Source organism: Schistocerca piceifrons, chromosome 8 (assembly GCF_021461385.2).
Source record: "Schistocerca piceifrons isolate TAMUIC-IGC-003096 chromosome 8, iqSchPice1.1, whole genome shotgun sequence".
NCBI classification, from domain to species: Eukaryota; Metazoa; Arthropoda; class Insecta; order Orthoptera; family Acrididae; genus Schistocerca; species Schistocerca piceifrons.
In genome coordinates, this window is record NC_060145.1 from 342,604,317 (window position 1) to 342,623,873 (window position 19,557).

The 19,557-nt window shown below is 39.8% G+C and overlaps 1 protein-coding gene across 1 annotated transcript in view; it reads left to right on the forward strand.

Annotated features, from left to right (window-relative positions):
* The first annotated feature begins 6,099 nt into the window (after window positions 1-6,099).
* The window catches only part of LOC124711289 (serine/threonine-protein phosphatase alpha-2 isoform), a 46,843-nt gene continuing 33,385 nt past the window's right edge, over window positions 6,100-19,557 (forward strand). Inside the window, exon 1 of the mRNA XM_047241293.1 lies at window positions 6,100-6,294. Coding sequence (XP_047097249.1) covers window positions 6,240-6,294 — 55 coding nt within the window. The 5' untranslated portion in view covers window positions 6,100-6,239. The remainder of the gene's footprint in view (window positions 6,295-19,557) is intronic.

The window sequence follows — 19,557 nt, forward strand, 5'->3', positions numbered from 1 at the left end:
CCATAAACTTATGTTTGTAGTCGGTAAATCTAAGAAACGAAGAGACTTCAAAAGCATAAACATACCATTACTCACTGTTTATTGCAAAACTCAAAATAGTGCTTGTGTGAATGATAATTTCTTTAAAGAATGGTTTTTGGTGCATTTGTTCTAGCTGTTAAAAATATTCGATATCGAAAAAACTGCCACGCCTTGCAACTGTATTACTAGGCAATGTCCCAAGTCTTTGAGTCTAAACTTCAACAAGGTGAAATCAAAGTTATGTTTGTGCCCCCATCCCACTTGACTTCAATAACCCAAGCAATGGATCAGGGTGTTCTTGACTGGTTAAAACGATATTATAGAGGGAACTACATCAGCACCTTTTTAGAGTAGGCAAAATGGGATTGTGATCCTTATGAGGCAATGAAAAGCCTCAACATAAAAGATGCAATTTACACAGTTGCTCAAGCTTGTAAAGAACTTCAGAAAACCACTCTACCAAAATCATGGAAGAAGGTTTGTTCTACACAAAACGAAGAACAAGAAATTCCAGCAACTAATGAGTTTGAACTGCAGATTTAGTCAGTGATTCACAAACTCTTAGAATTATATCCAGCATGCTGATGGAGAGGAATGGCAAATAAAGGTGGCGTTGCTGCTGTTACCAATGAAGAACTTGAAGATGATCAGTTAATCGATCTTGTTAGATGATGAAAAAAAGGAAGAAGACGAAACGACCAGCCACTCTGCAGCAAAAAATGAGTTCTAAACTGCCCTCAAATATGTGGAACGACAGGCAACCGCTACAGCTACAGGCTATTAGTGAACAAGGAAGTGATGTGATGCAGCTGCAAGGGCAACTGCCCTCAAATATGTGGAACGACAGGCAAGCGCTACAGCTACAAGCTATTAGTGAAGAAGGAAGTGATGTGATGCAGCTGCAAGGGCAAGGTTAAACCTTAATATATACACTTTTTAAAATTTTTCAGTGTCCAAAATGTGCTGTTTCCCTTTCTGTTGATTATAAATGTAGTTTTTGCGTAATTTTTATTTGTTACATCGTTTGGAGCTCGGTAAGTGACTTGTAAATTTTAGCATTCTGACTACTGTCTGGTCCCAGAAGTGATAGCTACTCGGGGCTCTACCTTTTTAGTTTAACAGTTTCCAGATCACATTCTGGTGCCACTCACGCATAAAACTCACAATTTATACAGTGTTTGGTCTCACAAATCACAATGTTTACACATCTTACTGTTTTGATTACATATTACATTTATTTACTTATTCATACAAAAGTCTTTCAGCATTGTGAGGTACATCACTGATTTGCAAATACTGCACACAATACTACAGAAAATTAAACATAAGTTGATGTTCTTGTAGTTCCAGAAGTCAACCAACAATTCGCTTCTAAAGCCCTTTGTTACATTGTATCACTGTGTTCACATATTATACCATCAAGTAATGTTTTGTACTGTACATCAGTTATTTACCTTTGAGTAGCCCGAGCAGCCATTAGTTTGTGAAGGCCAAATAAATAAACAAATAAGAAATAATAAAACCAAAAAGTTTATTTATATCAAGTAACAGGCATAATTTCTTTGTTATTTTCCAAATAAGTAGAATGTTTGACCAAAAATGAAACAAAGAGGGCAACTGTTGAGACTTCCACATTCAAGCACAGCATCATGTGTCACACTCAGCTCAAACTATTTCGTGTTAGAGATCTTCAACAGAGTTGCAGGTTGGAAATGATGAAAATATGATATATTCTTAGCATTTTGTTGGCATCATGTCTTCACCTAACTTCAACAACAGAAAAATTTCCTGTAATTCGAAAATTCGGTAACGCTGCCAGAGTTCGATTTTTTAACATTCTGCATGTAGTCCAAAACAAATTGCTAGCACAAATAAAACTAGTATCAAAACATAGTGCAACTCTTCTAGAAGACTATCATTTCAGTTCTATCTTTGTACATGGAATACTTTCTGAGTTTGATCGAGTTAAAAGAAACATTCACTAGCAGATGAATTCTTTGTGGGGCATTGTAACTCTTCTCTTGTTCCTCCACATGTTTCAACTGAAGTTTGGGTGACCAGGGAATCACGATCTGTTACAGATCCCTGTGATTGAGAAGTCACAGTTTTCAGAGTAACGGCATTAAGGTATGTCCACACTATGCCTCTTCCCTTGTGTGCAGTCACAGATGCATGGATGTGAAAGGGCATGCAACAAAATTCATGGAAGGAACACATGTACACATGGAGCTTCTTTTGTCTACACGATGCCTGATTGCATAAGAAGTTTGCTATGAATCGCCTTCTTTGCTTGAGAGCTTCTGCTGCTTGTGATTAAACGGGGCAGAAAAAGAAAATACAAACTTAGTATACTAAAGAAGTACCTAAATAAAAGAGGTACAAGAAGTGCAGAGTGACAACATTTTGTTTTCAAATTTCAGAAGGAGGTCCAGCGAAATTTTAGATTTTCTGTTTGGGAATCTGTAGTGATATTGTTGCCAATAACATTTTGTTAGGTAGTAACCGGTGATTTACATGCCAGTCTGAACTACCGGTATTGATTTTGCATTTCAAAAGAAAGAATATTGAATAATGAAAGAATACTGAATGAATAAAATGGTAGCTACCTGAGGTATATACTTCATTGGTTGAAATACTAGGAAGTTATCCACACAGACTGCTTTCGTAATCACAGATTATCTAGACTTAAAACATTTGGAACATTTGATCTCGTAAAACTTGCCTGCTTTCCTCTTATGTGTGTAATTTCAAGTTGTTAAACATTATTTCTCCTTATTCAAAGTTAGTATTTGAGTTTGACATTTCTCGTTGTTTATCTGTCAATCAAATTTAAAACAGTCAGCTCTACATTTGTCACACTCTAAACATGTGTCACTTTAGAGGGGATGGGGGTACCCAAACTTAAGTTGTATTTAGTCACAAAAATCTTTCGATATACTTCGTAATGCACAGAAGTTTGAGAGTTTTTCTCTAAACTGATCAGGTGCAACTTTCGAATATTAAATTCTTCTGGTAAATACAACTGTACACCATTGCGAATGCTGTAATGTGATTTGTGGCCTCTCAGTTGCTGTATCTGTTGCTGCACTTGAGATATGATTTCTTCTCTAGTATGTTTGGTCTAGTGCTATGTGTTCCTCTCATCTCCACATGTAATTTCCCTGAAGTGTCCAATGTGTTTTTAATAGTATTAATATGTCTGTTGGTGACCCCATGCAATGGGGAAAATATTGGTTGACATTATATTTGTCTATCTTTATTACCACACACCTTGTAGATATAGACCAAATCATGATATACAGCTTCGTCTGGACTTTGCTCCATATCTCAGCTTATACTAAGAATTTCAGAATTTACTCTTGAGACAACATATATTGGGCTTACAGAAATAAGTATGCAAAATTTCATAATTGTAACCTTCATAGATTCTGAGAAAAAAGTTACATAAACTTTAAGAAACATAATTTAGAGGAAATACAATTAAAAGTTCAACCTAACGTTGTTTCTTAAATGTCACCTCTTCAGAGAGGACCAGATTTTTGCTCAAGGTCTTTTTCAGCTACAAGGTATCTCTTTTGGTTTCTTGTTTTCTGCCTTCTTTCCCGTACCAGGTCTTTAACTAACTTTTCAGCTGTAGAGAGAAGCTTTAAATCTATTTTTCTCACGATGTCTTGAGTGAAATTTCGTACCTTAAAGCTGATTTTCTCTAATACCTTCATCCTCCCTACATTCCCATAATTAAGTACAAGAATTTCATCTTAAGTTGCGATTATGACAATTGTAGCAGATGAAAGAATGGGTGTAGCGCATCGCTTCCATAAGAGATAATTTAGAGATTCATTTGGTTTCCGGATTTTGCTGTGAACACGCTTTTTTTTAAAGTCAGGATCGGCCAGCAACCTGTAAACGGGCTTCATAACATCCAGGACAGAATCTGGAAGCGTATCCTGCAAGCAGTTGTTACCCATCTGAGTCTGTAGATATTGAAGTGTTGCTTTCCAGGCACATGGGGTGCAATTTCATCCTCATAATGTTAGGATTATATTGTCCATGAATTCTATCAACAAATAAAAAATAAATTGAAAAATCACATTTTCAGTCAACTTCATGAATGTCCCCCTGTCAAGCTTATCTTCGAATTATCAGTGCTGAGAAAGTTGAACCATACATTGATGTTTTAAGGAAAAGCAAAATTAGTCACATTCATCGACAAGTTTAACATGTGGATAAAATAATCGCGAAACACAACTTGATGTCACTTTAAGTTTTGTCCGGAAAGCTGTTCTTCATAAGGCTGCACCTTATCAGGTTTACACTTAGCTGCTTGTGTTCTTTGACTCGTCAGTTAAAAGAAATGAAAGTTCCAATTTTATGGTTACATCTCATCAATGCAACGATCGTAGGAAATAAATTTGCGACGAAAGGCATTCTTAGCCACCATACATCAACGCAGAACTAACATTAAAGGCCGAAGAACAGACTCATTGACAACAGTTTCTTGTACCACACTGCCGTGTTCTAGTTTCTCCTTCCCTCATCTTCCCTTCCCACACTGTGAGCCGGCCACGTCCTCCCTGCTGAGGCTTGAATGTGAGCCAGCTGATTAAGAAGTATGTACATGTTTCAGAGACTTGGCTATCATTACTATAAAAATTAGTTACCACTTTTTGAAGCGAAATTTCAATTTCGTTGCGTCTCTCTAAGGATCATTTCTGTATTCACAATGTGGTCTTTGCACCAAGTAATATAGGAGATATTAGTTTAAATGTTCATTAATACCACCAGAACTGCCCACTAGTGACATTTATAGAATTGCCAATTACTGGAACATGCTTTCAAAAATGAATTTATTGGTTTTCGCTGTTGTTGGTTACACACTCAATGATACATCCTATGTAAGATTTCAAAGCGAGAAGACGTGTAAACTACAATGACTCAGTTTTGGATGGATGTATATGGTACCTCCGCGCAGCTCTATTCTTTCGTCATTTCGAGTCTTTTACTCTGTTGACATCCACAAGTCGTAACAGCAAACCGAGCTTACTTCTTTCCTCATTGCACACGTTAGTGGCTAACAAAGAAAACATGGTTAAGTTTTTTTAACTGTGGACATTAACCACATTGTGCATATGATTCGAAAGCTGAAAATGTAACGAGTAAGAAGTCTTTAAAAACAATACACATCAGTAACAATTTAAATTTTGAAATCTGTTGTGCTATTTCCTTTTGTCGTTATACGCAAAGGGGTATAGGTTTCGGAGTTCTAGCTTAATCAGCTATTGACGCAAATACAGTAACAGAGGATTTTGATGGATTACTAAAGCATCATTTTCACTTATAAATTTCTCTTCTTGCTTATTTGAAATTTATAAACATACGTTTACGATTGGCAAATACGCCGTATTACTGAATCAAAGCCGGCCGGAGTGGCCGTGCGGTTCTAGGCGGTGCAGTCTGGAACCGAGCGACCGCTACGGTCACAGGTTCGAATCCTGCCTCGGGCATGGAAGTGTGTGATGTCCTTAGGTTAGTTAGGTTTAATTAGTTCTAAGTTCTAGGCGACTGATGACCTCAGAAGTTAAGTCGCATAGTGCTCGGAGCCATTTGAACCATTTGAACTGGTTCAAATATGGATAGGAGACTAGATACACGTTTCAAAATACCTTCCCAACACTAAGTTATTAGCGTAAGCACTGTAATATTTACTATTTAAAACAACTGTCGGGTGCACCTATCAGTAATTACGAACAAAAAGCACTCATAAACAACCACATGTAAACAGTAGTCACCAAATGATTAGGGGCATCTAACACGGCGGCGCCGGCTGTAATGCAACCTACAGCAAAAATCTGTATCTTCATCTCCTCTTATCCTTACCTCCATGCTAAACTACTACCACTAATTCTTGATTTACCTGGGATGCCTTTTCACTCTTTAAAAACAATACACATCAGTAACAATTTAAATTTTTAAATCTGTTGTGCTATTTCCTTTTGTCGTTATAACCGCCATATCTACCGGTGTGGGATTGAAGGAAGTCAGTATATCTAACCTCCTTGGTGGCATCAATGCTTTGACGTCACGAAACAATCTGGTCTCTCCGCCATCTTAGGATTTTCATGGTAGTTCAACGTTAGAATCGTGGCTGTACGTTACAAGAGCATCCGTTAAGATTCGTGCAAGTGAACTACTTGAGTTGTGTGTGCATTCCAGTTCTGATGGCTGAAACGGATAAATTGAATATAGACAGCATTATAGCACGGCTATTGGAAGGTAAATAAGTATCACACTTCCTCAGCTTACGTTGTCTGACGTTTCAAATTGTTTCGCAAATTTAACTGTGCGCGTTGAATATTTGAAGCCAAGTTGGGTATTTGATATTCAACGTTTGCAGACAACACCCTTTTCTGCAGGACAAAGTAAAATTTTCCATTAGATATTTGGAAGTTTATACAAAGCCGTTAAATTTGCGCCAAAATTGGTCGTTTCCCGTACTGGTTTAGGTAAACTTTCCCAGTAGACTGTTTCTAACCCAAGTGTCGTACTGTAGTTTAAGAAATCGTCATTAACGGGTATGAAACTACAGACATGTGAAAGTTATTGTTGCACTCTTTCCTTCACCCAAATGCTGCTCCAACGTTGAAATATTGTGCTTAGAAAGTGGTTGGCTTGGCTCCTGACAGCGTCCTTGAATTTAATTGGCAGTGGTTTACGTTTTGAGTTAAAATGTGTGTGTGTGTGTGTGTGTGTGTGTGTGTGTGTGTGAGAGAGAGAGATGTGTATATACCTACATAATTCTACCAAAGATTTGTAAATTATTATGGAAAAGTGTTTTAGTATTTTCTCTGTTCTCATTATGCTAAAGAATGGCAATTGATAAGAAATGAATGTTAGTGGCTGTGGATTGTTGTTGAAAGTAGTAATGGCTGAATCGAAGCAGATGGTTGTTGAAAGGGTATGTAATATATGGAGAAAGTGTTGCAAGTAACAGACCTCAAGCTGCACAACAAAGAAATCTGACTGCACAAAGTCTTCCATTTTTATATTCTCTGGCGTCAACCATCATCCAAATTTCACCTTGGTGTGCACCTAGAAATTTTGCTTCAGTACAGGTTGATCTATCAGCACTGCAAAAACAAAAGGAGACACACAACTGTCATAAAATTTCGGGCAGTGCTATATTTTTGTCTTATAATTATGATCAGTTTGATAACCAATACATTTAGGTAAGTGGCAACTTCTGAATGAACTTAAGGTATGTATCCATTCTGGTTTCTGGTAATGCAGTGGCTATTTGATTTGCCAATCTGCAGTGTCAGGTACGTAGCACTTCAAATAGGATGCATTACAACATTTTGAGTACATCTTGGTGACTGTACTGTTGCAAACAATGCGTTGTGATGCCGTACCACAGTACAGACAGTTGAAGTAAGATGTTTTGTCATTGCTTCATCAATTAATATGCTGGTAGCTAAGTTAAAACTTGAATTGTATTGTGGTCTCTCCTTGAATATTTTAATGCTGGAATAACCTTTTGCTAAGTGATTGATATGTTTTGTCACTTGCTGCTGCTGGGGAATATTGGTGTTTGTTAAATGTTGCAACAGACTTGTAAGCAGCTGGGCATTTCTGTTGGTGCTGACCAAAGGAAACATATGTGCTTTTTTCAAGGCGAACTTCAATAGTTCATGTAGCAGAACAGTGTCAGCACTCTGCATAGTTAATGAATGGATGTTTAAATCTATTATGATGGACATAGAGAAAACATGGGCAAAGTTTAAACTGAATGTAAATCATGCCATGGATAAGTATGTGCAGAGTGAATGGATTAAGGACAGAAGAGATCCTCCCATGACTTCATTATGAACTTAGAAAAAGCTGAAGAAGCAGATTGTTGCACTCTCCCCAGCAAAACCAGCAATTGGCGACTGACGAAAGTTAGTAGAAATTCATGAGTCTACAAGGAGACAATGTATTGAGCATTAAACTTCAATAATCATTCCTTAACAAAAGAGCTTGCTGAGAAAATTTTGCTCCTACATGAAATCATAATGTGGGTCTGGGATCTGAGTGAGTCCAGTCACTCATCAACCAGTCTTGTATAGTAGTAGAAGACAGCAAAAGGAGGCTGAAGTTCCAAAGTTTAAGGGGACATGTCCTTGAAAGAGCATCTTTAGTGTTCTCCATGCATGTACAATATTTCTGGTCTACAAAGCAGAGGTAACTCAAAATTTGTAGAATAACAATATTTATAGAAGGTTAAAAACAGAACACTTTAACCGAGGTTCAATTTTTCATACCACTGACTGCAATTCATAGAAAAATTGACTGTAGATAACATTATGGAAAGTGTTGTGCCTCAAATTTCTTCTTATTTTGTGAGAGGTGCTGGGAGACCGAGGTGCTGGAGATGTCTTCTAAGAAAATTTGTTTACCAGATCCCCTTATTTAATCTTCATTGTCTGTCGTGCAGAGGAATGTTTGTGTGTATTGCATGCTTGTATGTCAAATTTTTGAAGGCAGCTGTTGAACCAGTGTTTTGAACTGGTCTTGAAATCTCTATTTGGTGCTAAATTTCTTTATTCTCTGCATTTCTAAAATAGAACACACACCACTGAAACAGGACACAGCAATAACTATGAGGCATAGATTTCAAATTCTGAAAACAAGAAATTAACAAATATAAGATCGGTACAGCTGATCTACAGCCTTGTTAACACACCTGTACTTAAGTTCCATTAGTCAGAGAATTCTTGAATACCCTTTTACTTATGATCCACATTTAAAAGCTGAAAAAAGGACAAAAATAGGTCACTTACTCTGACACACTTTAAAATGACAGATGTGAACTTGTACAACATTACATTAAAACTAAATTGGTGAACAAATGGAAAATGAAAACATCCATAAAGTATACATTTTTGTAGTTGCCATGAAATGTCTGTATCTGTAGAGCAGAAATATTTTTTAGTCTCGGTCTGTTGCTCACACAGGTCCCTGTAAAACATTGCACAAACATAAAGGTGTTAGACAAGTTGTCAGAGCCCTTCGGAAGCCCAATTTGGTCTCACTTATGGTTCTGTGGCATTGGCCCCTTACTTAGCTTGCATTTGTTGCGAAACTCTCACACAGCTTGGTTCTAAGCGACTGCAAAAAAGTGCATGTGACACCCATTTATAAGAAGGTTAAAGAATGGACCTGTGTAATTACATACCAATATCCTTATTAGTTTGTGGCAAAATTCTCAAACATATTCAGAGTTCGGCAATAATAAATTGCTTCAGGCAGGCAGAAAAGTTTCTGCCCACAAATTAGCATAGATTTATTAAGCATTGCTCATGCGAAATTTGGTTTGCTCCTTTTCTTGTATGATGTGCAAAGCATGGATGAGGCTAGATTCTGTAGCTGAGATTTCTGGAAAGTGTTTGACACAGTGCCCCATTGCAAACTGTTAATGAAGGTATATACAAGCAGATGGAATATGTTCCCATATATGGGAGTGGCTCAGACTTCTTAAGTAATAGAACACATCATGTTGTACTCGACAGCAAGTGCTCGCCAGACAAGTGTATTTTCCAGAATGCCCTAGGGAAGTGACAGGACTGCTTTTATCTATATATGCAAATGACAGACAAGGTGATAAGCAATATGTGGCTGTTTGCTTTTGGCCAATGTTGTGGGCCATGGGAAGGTGTAATCATTGAGGGACTAAAAGTGAAGCAGTGTTACTGGAAAAATAAGCATTGTGTTGGCAGTGAAGGTAGGGGGAGATTTTAAAGGTCAACAGTCTGAAATATATTGAGATGAAAATGTTTGAGGGGTTAAGCACTTCATCCGTGTGAAACAGTGCTTCTATAAAGGAGTGTACCTAATTTAGTCCTCATGAGAAGTTGGAGTTCGCATGACAGACTACGTTATAGTTCATATTTTTATACACAATGGAGACCTTACAGTTGGCCAAAAATCACTTGTAGGTGTATCCAATTTTGAATGGTTTGTGAACATGCACAATGTTAGCAAGGATTTTGTTATTTTGATTGTATTGAGCAGTATCTTCCCCATTTTCGAGCTAAGAACAGATTATCCTGTTAACTGACCTATGATGTGCCGTCCTGTTATTCCAAAGGATATGGGTATTGTTAAATCATTTGATATATCACTGCATATAAAGGAATAATGCTATTAAATGTATTTACTTATTGTGAGACGATAAGGTGTAAAATTTAAAGTATTAATATGAAAGTGAAGGGCTGTGGAAAGTGGTGACTTTGGCCTGCTGTTCTTTGATCTCAGGTATGATTTCGGAAAAATTGTGTAAAGACCCTAAATGAATGTGTTTAGGACAGGTAAGTCCAGAATTCTCAGTTGGTGTCACTATACAAACTTAAAGAATGGAATGTTTGTGTAGCTGTGTTAAACTTTATGCAAAATATTGTAGTCTTATCAGAAGACGGTTTTAATGCAACTCTCCATCTGTTCTAGCATGAGAAAGCCTCTTCAACTTGTTTCTCAGAAATGTTTTTCTTGTTGTAGCTATTCTACATTTTATATATTTGTAATTTTGGCCATCAGTTTGCTGTTAAAGTAGCTAAATTCATATGCTACTTTGTGTTGCATTTTGTACCTTAATGTCTGCAGAATTGGCCGATTTTTAATATTCATCTTAAGTCTTTGAGACACTACCCATTCTGTTACACATGTTCATTAATGTTCTTTGCTGACTGACAAAATGACAGTCATCAGCAAATGGCAAAGTTTTCATTTACTCGCTTAACTTTCTTTCCAAAGTTCTCTTAGATTTCCTTTAGTGCTTGCTCAGTGTAAGGATCGAATGACATCAGGGCTATGACCCTGTCTCACTACCTTCCCAGTTACTGCTTCTGTTTCATGCAGTTGCTCTTAAAAAGGCTGTTGGTGTCTGCAAAAGTTAAAATAAGTTTTCACTCCCTGTATTTTATCCTAACGACCTTCACGATTTTAAAGAGTGTATTCCAGTGAATGTTGTCAAAACTTCTCTCTAAATCAACAAATGCTATAAATGTAGGTGTGCTTTCCTTTAACGTATCATTTAAGATACTCTGTAGTGTCAGTGTCATTTTGTGTGTTCCTATATCTCTGGTGCCCAAACTGATCTTCCCTGAGGTCAGCATCTACCAGTTTTTCATTCTTCCATAAGTAATTCATAACGGTACCAGTATGCTACACCCACGACTTGTTAAACTGGTGGTTCGATAGTAATTCACCTGTCTTCTTTGTAATTGGAATAATTGGATTTTTTCTTGAAGTGTTAGGGTATTTCAGCTGTCTCATATCCCAGAATCTTTGTCATTTCTGGCTCCCATGGATCTGAATAATTGAGGGAATGTCTACTCCAAGGTTCTTTTTGACTTGTGAATAGAAAGATAAAGTGACCTGTCAGATTCTTCTCAAAGTATTCTCTCCTCACTCACATTTTTATCCCTCTCTTTCTATAATATTGTCTTCATTTATCTTGTTTAGCTCTTCTATATGCTCCTTCCACCTGTAGCTTTCTCATGTCACTAGGGTGCAGAAGATATCATTTTCAACATAAAGTCTGTTGCTTGAACTTTCACTGTAACATATCCTCTACTGCATCAGAATGAAAATATAGAAAGCAAATTAGCTAAAGTGTGTTGTAGGGAAAAAAATAAGAAGTATCTTGATATTTGGTTGCGACCTTAATACTTGTGGCTTACTGTCAATCAGCCGACTTTTACAGATTTCAGCCAGTCTCGATAAAGGGAGCTTTTTGAGGACATTGTGAACAAATAATAGTTGTTAGGACTGTATAACATAAACCTTCCCCAAGCGTTTTCCACCGTTTCCTCAATAATAGAAATTGATATTTTCTGCTACACTGATTTCCCAACATTGTAGGTAAAGCAATGTAAAGTACATTAAACAGTGACTACAGTGCTTGATAAGTGCCCAGAAAACCTGATCTGTTGTTAATGTAACTTTGTTAGTGTAAACACCATCTGTGTGTTTGTAAGTGACCAGAGTTGAATTTCTGACAGGTAGAACAGCTGCCAAGAATGCATTAGTGTTGTTACTTAGCTTGGTATGTTATATAAGGGGCATGAACAGCATCAGATGTTAAGTGTTCACTGGATGATGGTGCGTACTTGTACATGACAGCATTGTCAGCACCTGACACGTTTTGGAAGTACTGTCATTGTGGGTCTCTATTTGGGCAACTGGACAAATTATGCACATTCCAGATTTGTGGCACATTCAGATGTGACAGTGGTACAATGTAGGCGTGAAAGGATCATGAGGACAGGCATACTTGTCAAGTTCTGGTCAACAACTTTGGATCACCACAAGGGAAGGGCACTGTGTTATACACCAGAGACATTGTAAACCCTTCACATCTGTGCCTGCCATGAGAGGAGAGCTAATGGGATACCTGCAAGATTGTCATCCTCCCACATTGGCTGGAGACTAGCAGCAGCCTGATGAGTGAATGACTACCATGTGTACATTGCTGTTAACACAAAACAGCTGCAATTGTAGTAGTGCCAACTGCGAAGTGTGGACTGTTGAACAGTCACACATTTTGTTAGCAATGAGTGGTGGCTCTGCACCATCGGTGGTGACTGTTGTCTGAGAGTATAGGGGTGAATTGTGGGGGCGGTGGCTTGCTTTCCAGTGTTCTGCTGAACACGGTGGCATAGCTCCAGGTGTCTCAGTAGCCATCATGTATGAGCTATTTAAGGTGATTGTGTTGATTGTGGAGCTTTGATGGAACAGTGACAGTGCTGTGGTGCATTTTTAACAGAATCCTCATTCACTCACGGCACTCATTTCTATGAACTTTTTGTGTGTTGGTTGTTGTATGTCTGTGGCCAGCAATATGCCAAGATCTGCCCTGATAGAACATGGGTGGGGCCAGCCCATATATCAGCTCCATTCCAGTGTCTGTGTTTGGAATATGAACGACCAGTTAACAGTTGTTGGCCAGACCTAATTGTCGTCGTACAAATTGAGCCTACTGCTATACAGTAGCTTCCTGGCATTTTAATTAACTGTGAGGCTGGGAAGGGGACAGAATATTGATTACTGCCACAAGGGTGAGGAATAGTATTGGTGCGGGAGATAATTTTTGCCATCTTCCTTAGTGGTGACACACACACACACACACACACACACACACACACACACAGTTTTTGGGTCATGCCAGTCAACTAGCATTTATGGCAGAAATGACATAAGCAATAACAGTTCACTGGAAGCACTTTCATTAGGAGTCATTCGTGTTAACAAGTCGTACTTATTTGTAGCAAATAATAATGAAATTAAATTAAGCTTGTTCTGTTACACTTAATACTATGTAAGAAGAGACTTACATGAAAATATTCATCTTTTATGTAATAGTCAAAAAAGCAAATAATTTGGAATCAAGTAACTTTGACAGTAAACTGTACTTCAAAACCCGTAATTGTTTTTCAAATTTAGATTCTGATGGAAAGAACATTCAGGTTTTAGTTGGAAGCAAGGTGCTCTTTATCTATAATCAGTCTGGCTTGGTTGAGCACCACTAACTTTGTCGTCAGCACTAGATCTATACCTGTATTACGTTCACCTCTGAACTCACTTTCATACATGTAAATAGTAAACAATGGCCCTAAAATCAATTACTTGTTTCAAAAGAGAAGGGTATTCTTTGTTTGATCCCATTGAAGTGTAGTGATTTTTTTTTTTTTTTGAGTATTTCTTTCTGTACTTTTCCTGATAAGATTTTTTATCCAGTTGTATTTTGTGTAAGCTCCAGGAAAGTAGTTTCTGCAGTTTTTGAAGGATTTCTAAGAGTGCAAAGCTATCTTGAGCTAAATCTTCTACAGGAGCTATGTCATTCTTTCAAAAACGTGTAAGAATAGGAATATGAGAAACCTACTGTACAGTACTTGCGAACTACTTGGCTTTTTCTGAAAGATGTTTTGCAATTTACTAAGAAGGCTGTTTAACATTATAGCGATGCTACTTTTTCTTGCTATCACTGTACTGTAAAAAGAAAGTAATATAAATAAAATTCTCTTACTTCAGTATATGTTTTGTTTACTTGTATTTGTACTGCCTGAAATATCCTCATGAACTACTGTATGGTAATGCCCGAACTAGACAATACAGTTGTGGAAATATTTATTGCATCATCTCTTACAATTAACAATTTTTGCTCGTGTCATTGAATAACTTAGCTAAATTTGCCTGTTTTCTCTTGATTTTTTTATCAGAAATGAATATATACAATAATTTTTCTCAATTTGTTTTTATTCTTAATTTTATCTATAAAAATGTTTGTTTTTTATAATTTAACACTTTCTTCAAAAATTACTGTAAGTGGATATGTCGGCTATTCTGCTTGCCATTCTGAAATATGAATACTAATGTTGAAAGAATCACTGCATATTAATGTTGTAACATAACCCTGATGGATTTTAGTGTCTGTATTGCCTCATATGAACACACTGTTGCATTTAATACTTTATTGCTCCACCACATGCCTTAATCACTGCTTGGCATTGTGAAGGAATTGAAAGAATTAACTTTTTAATGTACTCCTCACTCAGTTCATGAAACCATACACAAACACAAGGTTCTCAAACAGCTCCGGCTTATTCTGTGGTTTCTTTTTGGTGATAACATTTCCCATAACCTTCCAACAGTTCTCAATAGGATTGAGATCAGGGCTGTTTCCAGGCCACTCTAATATTTGAACCCCATTTTGTCGAAGGAAAGATTTTACCTGAAATGTAGAAGTACGTGATAATTAACCAAGAAAGTAATCTGCTTCTTGTTTGATATAAATTTTAGTCGTAGGACTCGACTTCCTTTCTCTGTGGTGAGAAGTGAAGTCATCCTGAAAAATGCATTTGGAAACATCTCCAAACTGGTCCCTAATGGTTGTCATGTGTGAACTCTACAGTTGACTGAAGTGCAAGGCAGAGGATACTTCCCATTGTATTGTACATTATATCACCCTGCGCCTCCCTCCCTATTCTCACTCCTTCCCGTTGCCCCGTCCTTCCCCGTTCTCAGTGTTCTGAATTACATCGACCTGGCTATCCACCTAGCTCTCTATATTGTTTGCAGTTTTGTTCCTTTTGCCCATTCTTTCATCCTTTTTTATGTTTAGGTCCATGCTTGAGGTTTGACCTCCACATCTACGAGGGCAGTTCAATAAGTAATGCAACACATTTTTTCTGAAACAGGGGTTGTTTTATTCAGCATTGAAATACACCAGGTTATTCCCCAATCTTTTAGCTACACAACACTATTTTTCAACGTAATCTCCATTCAATGCTACGGCCTTACGCCACCTTGAAATGAGGGCCTGTATGCCTGCACGGTACCATTCCACTGGTCGATGTCGGAGCCAATGTCGTACTGCGTCAATAACTTCATCATCCGCGTAGTGCCTCCCACGGATTGCGTCCTTCGTTGGGCCAAACATATGGAAATCCGACGGTGCGAGATCGGGGCTGTAGGGTGCATGAGGAAGAACAGTCCACTGAAGTTTTGTGAGCTCCTCTCAGGTGCGAAGACTTGTGTGAGGTCTTGCGTTGTCATGAAGAAGAAGTTCGTTCAGATTTTTGTGCCTACGAACACGCTGAAGTCATTTCTTCAATTTCTGAAGAGTAGCACAATACACTTCAGAGTTGATCGTTTGACCATGGGGAAGGACATCGAACAGAATAACCCCTTCAGCGTCCCAGAAGACTGTAACCATGACTTTACCGGCTGAGGGTATGGCTTTAAACGTTTTCTTGGTAGGGGAGTGGGTGTGGCGCCACTCCATTGATTGCCGTTTTGTTTCAGGTTCGAAGTGATGAACCCATGTTTCATCGCCTGTAACAATCTTTGACAAGAAATTGTCACCGTCAGCCACATGACGAGCAAGCAGTTCCGCACAGATGGTTCTCCTTTGCTCTTTATGGTGTTCGGTTAGACAACGAGGGACCCAGCGGGAACAAACCTTTGAATATCCCAACTGGTGAACAATTGTGACAGCACTACCAACAGAGATGTCAAGTTGAGCACTGAGTTGTTTGATGGTGATCCGTCGATCATCTCGAACGAGTGTGTTCGCACGCTCCACCGTTGCAGGAGTCACAGCTGTGCACGGCCGGCCCGCACGCGGGAGATCAGACAGTCTTGCTTGACCTTGGACAGTCTTGCTTGACCCTGCGGCGATGATGACACACGCTTTGCCCAATGACTCACCGTGCTTTTGTCCACTGCCAGATCACCTTAGACATTCTGCAAGCGCCTATGAATATCTGAGATGCCCTGGTTTTCCGCCAAAAGAAACTCGATCACTGCCCGTTGTTTGCAACGCACATCCGTTACAGACGCCATTTTAACAGCTCCGTACAGTGCTGCCACCTGTCGGAAGTCAATGAAACTATACGAGACGAAGCGGGAATGTTTGAAAATATTCCACAAGAAATTTCCGGTTTTTTCAACCATAATTGGCCGAGAAAAAAATGTGTTGCATTACTTATTGAACTGCTCTCGTAAATTTTTCTGTTTTCAGTGTGAGCCATTTGGGAACTCACTCCCTAGCATCTACAGGGTGGATTCATCTCCCACTTCCTTCCCCACCTTGCTAGGTCACCAACACTTGTTGCCAGTCAATGGTGAGGATGTTACGTACCTATCTGGCTGAGCCCCCTGACGTCACAGGGATCACACTACTGATACCTGAGCTGTTCCTTTGGATGCTTGGTGCATGAAGCATATAAAGTCGTAAAAAATCTGGCCATTCTCAAACGGCTGTCTCTTCAAACGGTGAAGGATCATTGGGTGATACTTCGTATGACCTTCTTCTTCTTCTCCTTCTCCTTCTCCTTCTTCTTCTCCTCCCCCCCACCCCCCACCCCCCCTCCCCCAGCCTTCCCTCTCCTGGCTACACCGTGGGAGGCGGCCCAGGCTTGCTGTCTTGGGATACAACACTTTCCCCATTACCTCGTCTGTACTAGATGAATGGGGACACATTCACTTCAACAAAGCTGGTTTTTTAGACTACTGAGGATAAGCTTGGAGGAGTCTCTCAGTATGATGCGGTTGGGCTCCCTGTTGATCAAAGCTGCTTCTGCTGCCCATTCTACAGCTCTTAGTGCTTGTGATTGTCTTGGCAGTGTTTCAGAATATGGTCCAGGGAGGGATTTTTTCTTCTTTTTGTTTTTTGTTGGGACATCATTGTGCTAACTAATACGGGATTCCAGGTTAAACTGGAGCAACACTGCATTCATTTTGTTAGACATGTGCAGAAGGATCGCAAATACAATCAAACAGATACCGGTGCCTTAATTCTTAATTTTGAGGGGATAACCTCCCAGAGGTGGTCAAGGTTGTGTGTTACAGATGTGACATGAAGCCATATGTCCCACCACCCATGAGGTGCTTTCAGTGCTTGCATTTTGGGCATGTCTGTCCACTGTATGGCAGACCCTCTGTGTGGTGACTGTGGACATCCACTCCATGAGAGAAGTGTCTGTGCTCCACCTGTCAGTCGTCATGATCTCCACTCCCCTCACTAGCCATATTGTCTAGTGTACCAGAGAAATGAAATCTATGGATCGCCTGTCTTACGCTGCGGCCCGCCAAAAATGACACTCCATCCAGGGTCACTTTCTTAAACTTTTGTGTCTATTAAATCCTTTCCCCTCCACCTCCCTTACCCCAGCCCCATCCCACTCCCCCTTCCCTTCCCCTGCAGTTTCCATGACTTTGCCTCTGGGAGTCACTACCCCTCTCTGCTCAAAGAATTGCACCCTTTCTTTGGCACCTGCTGGTGATGGGACTCCTCCCCAAGTCCCTTCTCCCTGACATCTCTCAGGCCAGAAGCCTACTGCGACAACTCAGCCACGAGATGCACCATCTGTGTGCCCCAATGTTGCCTGCTCTGGTTTGGTTCCAGGTCTTAGACACCTGTACTCCCTCTGTTCCCTACCCTCCTCCACTTATGAAAAAGAAGGAACGTAAGTCCCAAGACAAGGCCCCCCAGTGCCACCGGAGGTGCCATCTCCCCTCTTGCAACCTGAGTCTGGCATCGTATTTATGGATGTCACCCCATCCTTGTCGGTGATTACCACTGACAGGGACATGTCCCCCTTCCAGCTTTGTCTAATCTTGATTCTCGCCACATGATCATCCAATGTCTTGTCTCCTCCTATTATGCATTCTGTCTTGCTCTTCAAGAAATGCACTTTCATGATGACCACTCTCCAACATTTTGTGGTTATTGGTTGTTCTGTCTGAACTGTGCTGGCTCCAGTGTAGCATCTGGTGGGATCTGCACTTGGTTCACTGTTATTAGCAGCTGGATCCCCCTTCCTACCAACTTGGAAGCAGTAGTGGTTGGAGTGCAAATGACTTGGCAATCACAGTTGGCAATGTTTACATCCCTCCAGGTAGGCTGCTTCCTTGTGTTAAACTGTCTACCTTAATAAAGCAACTCCCACCATTCTCTCTCGCCTTTGAGGGCTTGAATGCCCACCACCCACTGAGGTGGAGTGCCACTGCAATGGGTAGGGATCTTCTGACCAACTTATTATAGACTTAGATTTCTCTCTTCTCAATGATGGTTCCCCTATCCACTTTAGTGCTGCTCATGGCACATTTACTCCTATTGATCTCATCATCTCCCCTGCTCTCAGGGCTTCCTTACATTGGTCACCCCCCTGACAATCTTTGTGACAGTGACCACTTTCCGGTGATTCAGTTGTTCCTTGTTGCCACCAGGTAGACAGGCCCACTATGTTGGACATTCCACAGGGCCAATTGTCATTTATGTATGTCTGCTGTGCACTTACACCTGTCTCTCAAATTGCATTGATGTGGTTGTGCAGGGTGTCTCTGCAACTGTTAATGTTGCTGGCACTGCTGTCCCCATATCCACAGGTCCCCCATCAACCAGTACTATGGTGGACCAAGGATGTAGCAGTTGCTGTCCAGGACCGACAATGGGGGCTGCAATGATCTAAACGACACCCTTCACAACCAACCTCCTTACTTTTAAGCATCTGTGCTAAGGCTCGTTACCTTACTAAGCAGTGTAAAAAGGAATGCTGGGAGTGATGTTTCCTCCATGGGGATGTGTGCCTCTTCATTGCAGGTTTGGTCCAAGCTCCGTAGCCTTCTGGACTGTCACCGGTCCAAGCTCCGTAGCCTTCTGGACTGTCAACGGTAGTCAGCTGTCCAGGGTCTTAACCTCCACAGTGCTTGGTGCACTGATCCATTGGTCTTTGCAGAACACCTCGTGACACTTCACGTTATCATAATAATCATCTTCCTATCTCGCTATTTTTCTCCGACAGAAATGCAGAAATCAGCAGAAACCTCCCTCTGTTATGGTCTGCACCATGCTGAACCGTATTATGAACTCTTCACTAAATGGGAATTCTTGTAGGCTCTTTCCTCTTCACATGACACAACCACAGATTCAGATTCCAGTCTTCAACAACATGATCCAACATTTGGCTTTTCTGCAGAGGCAGCATCAGCTCGTGG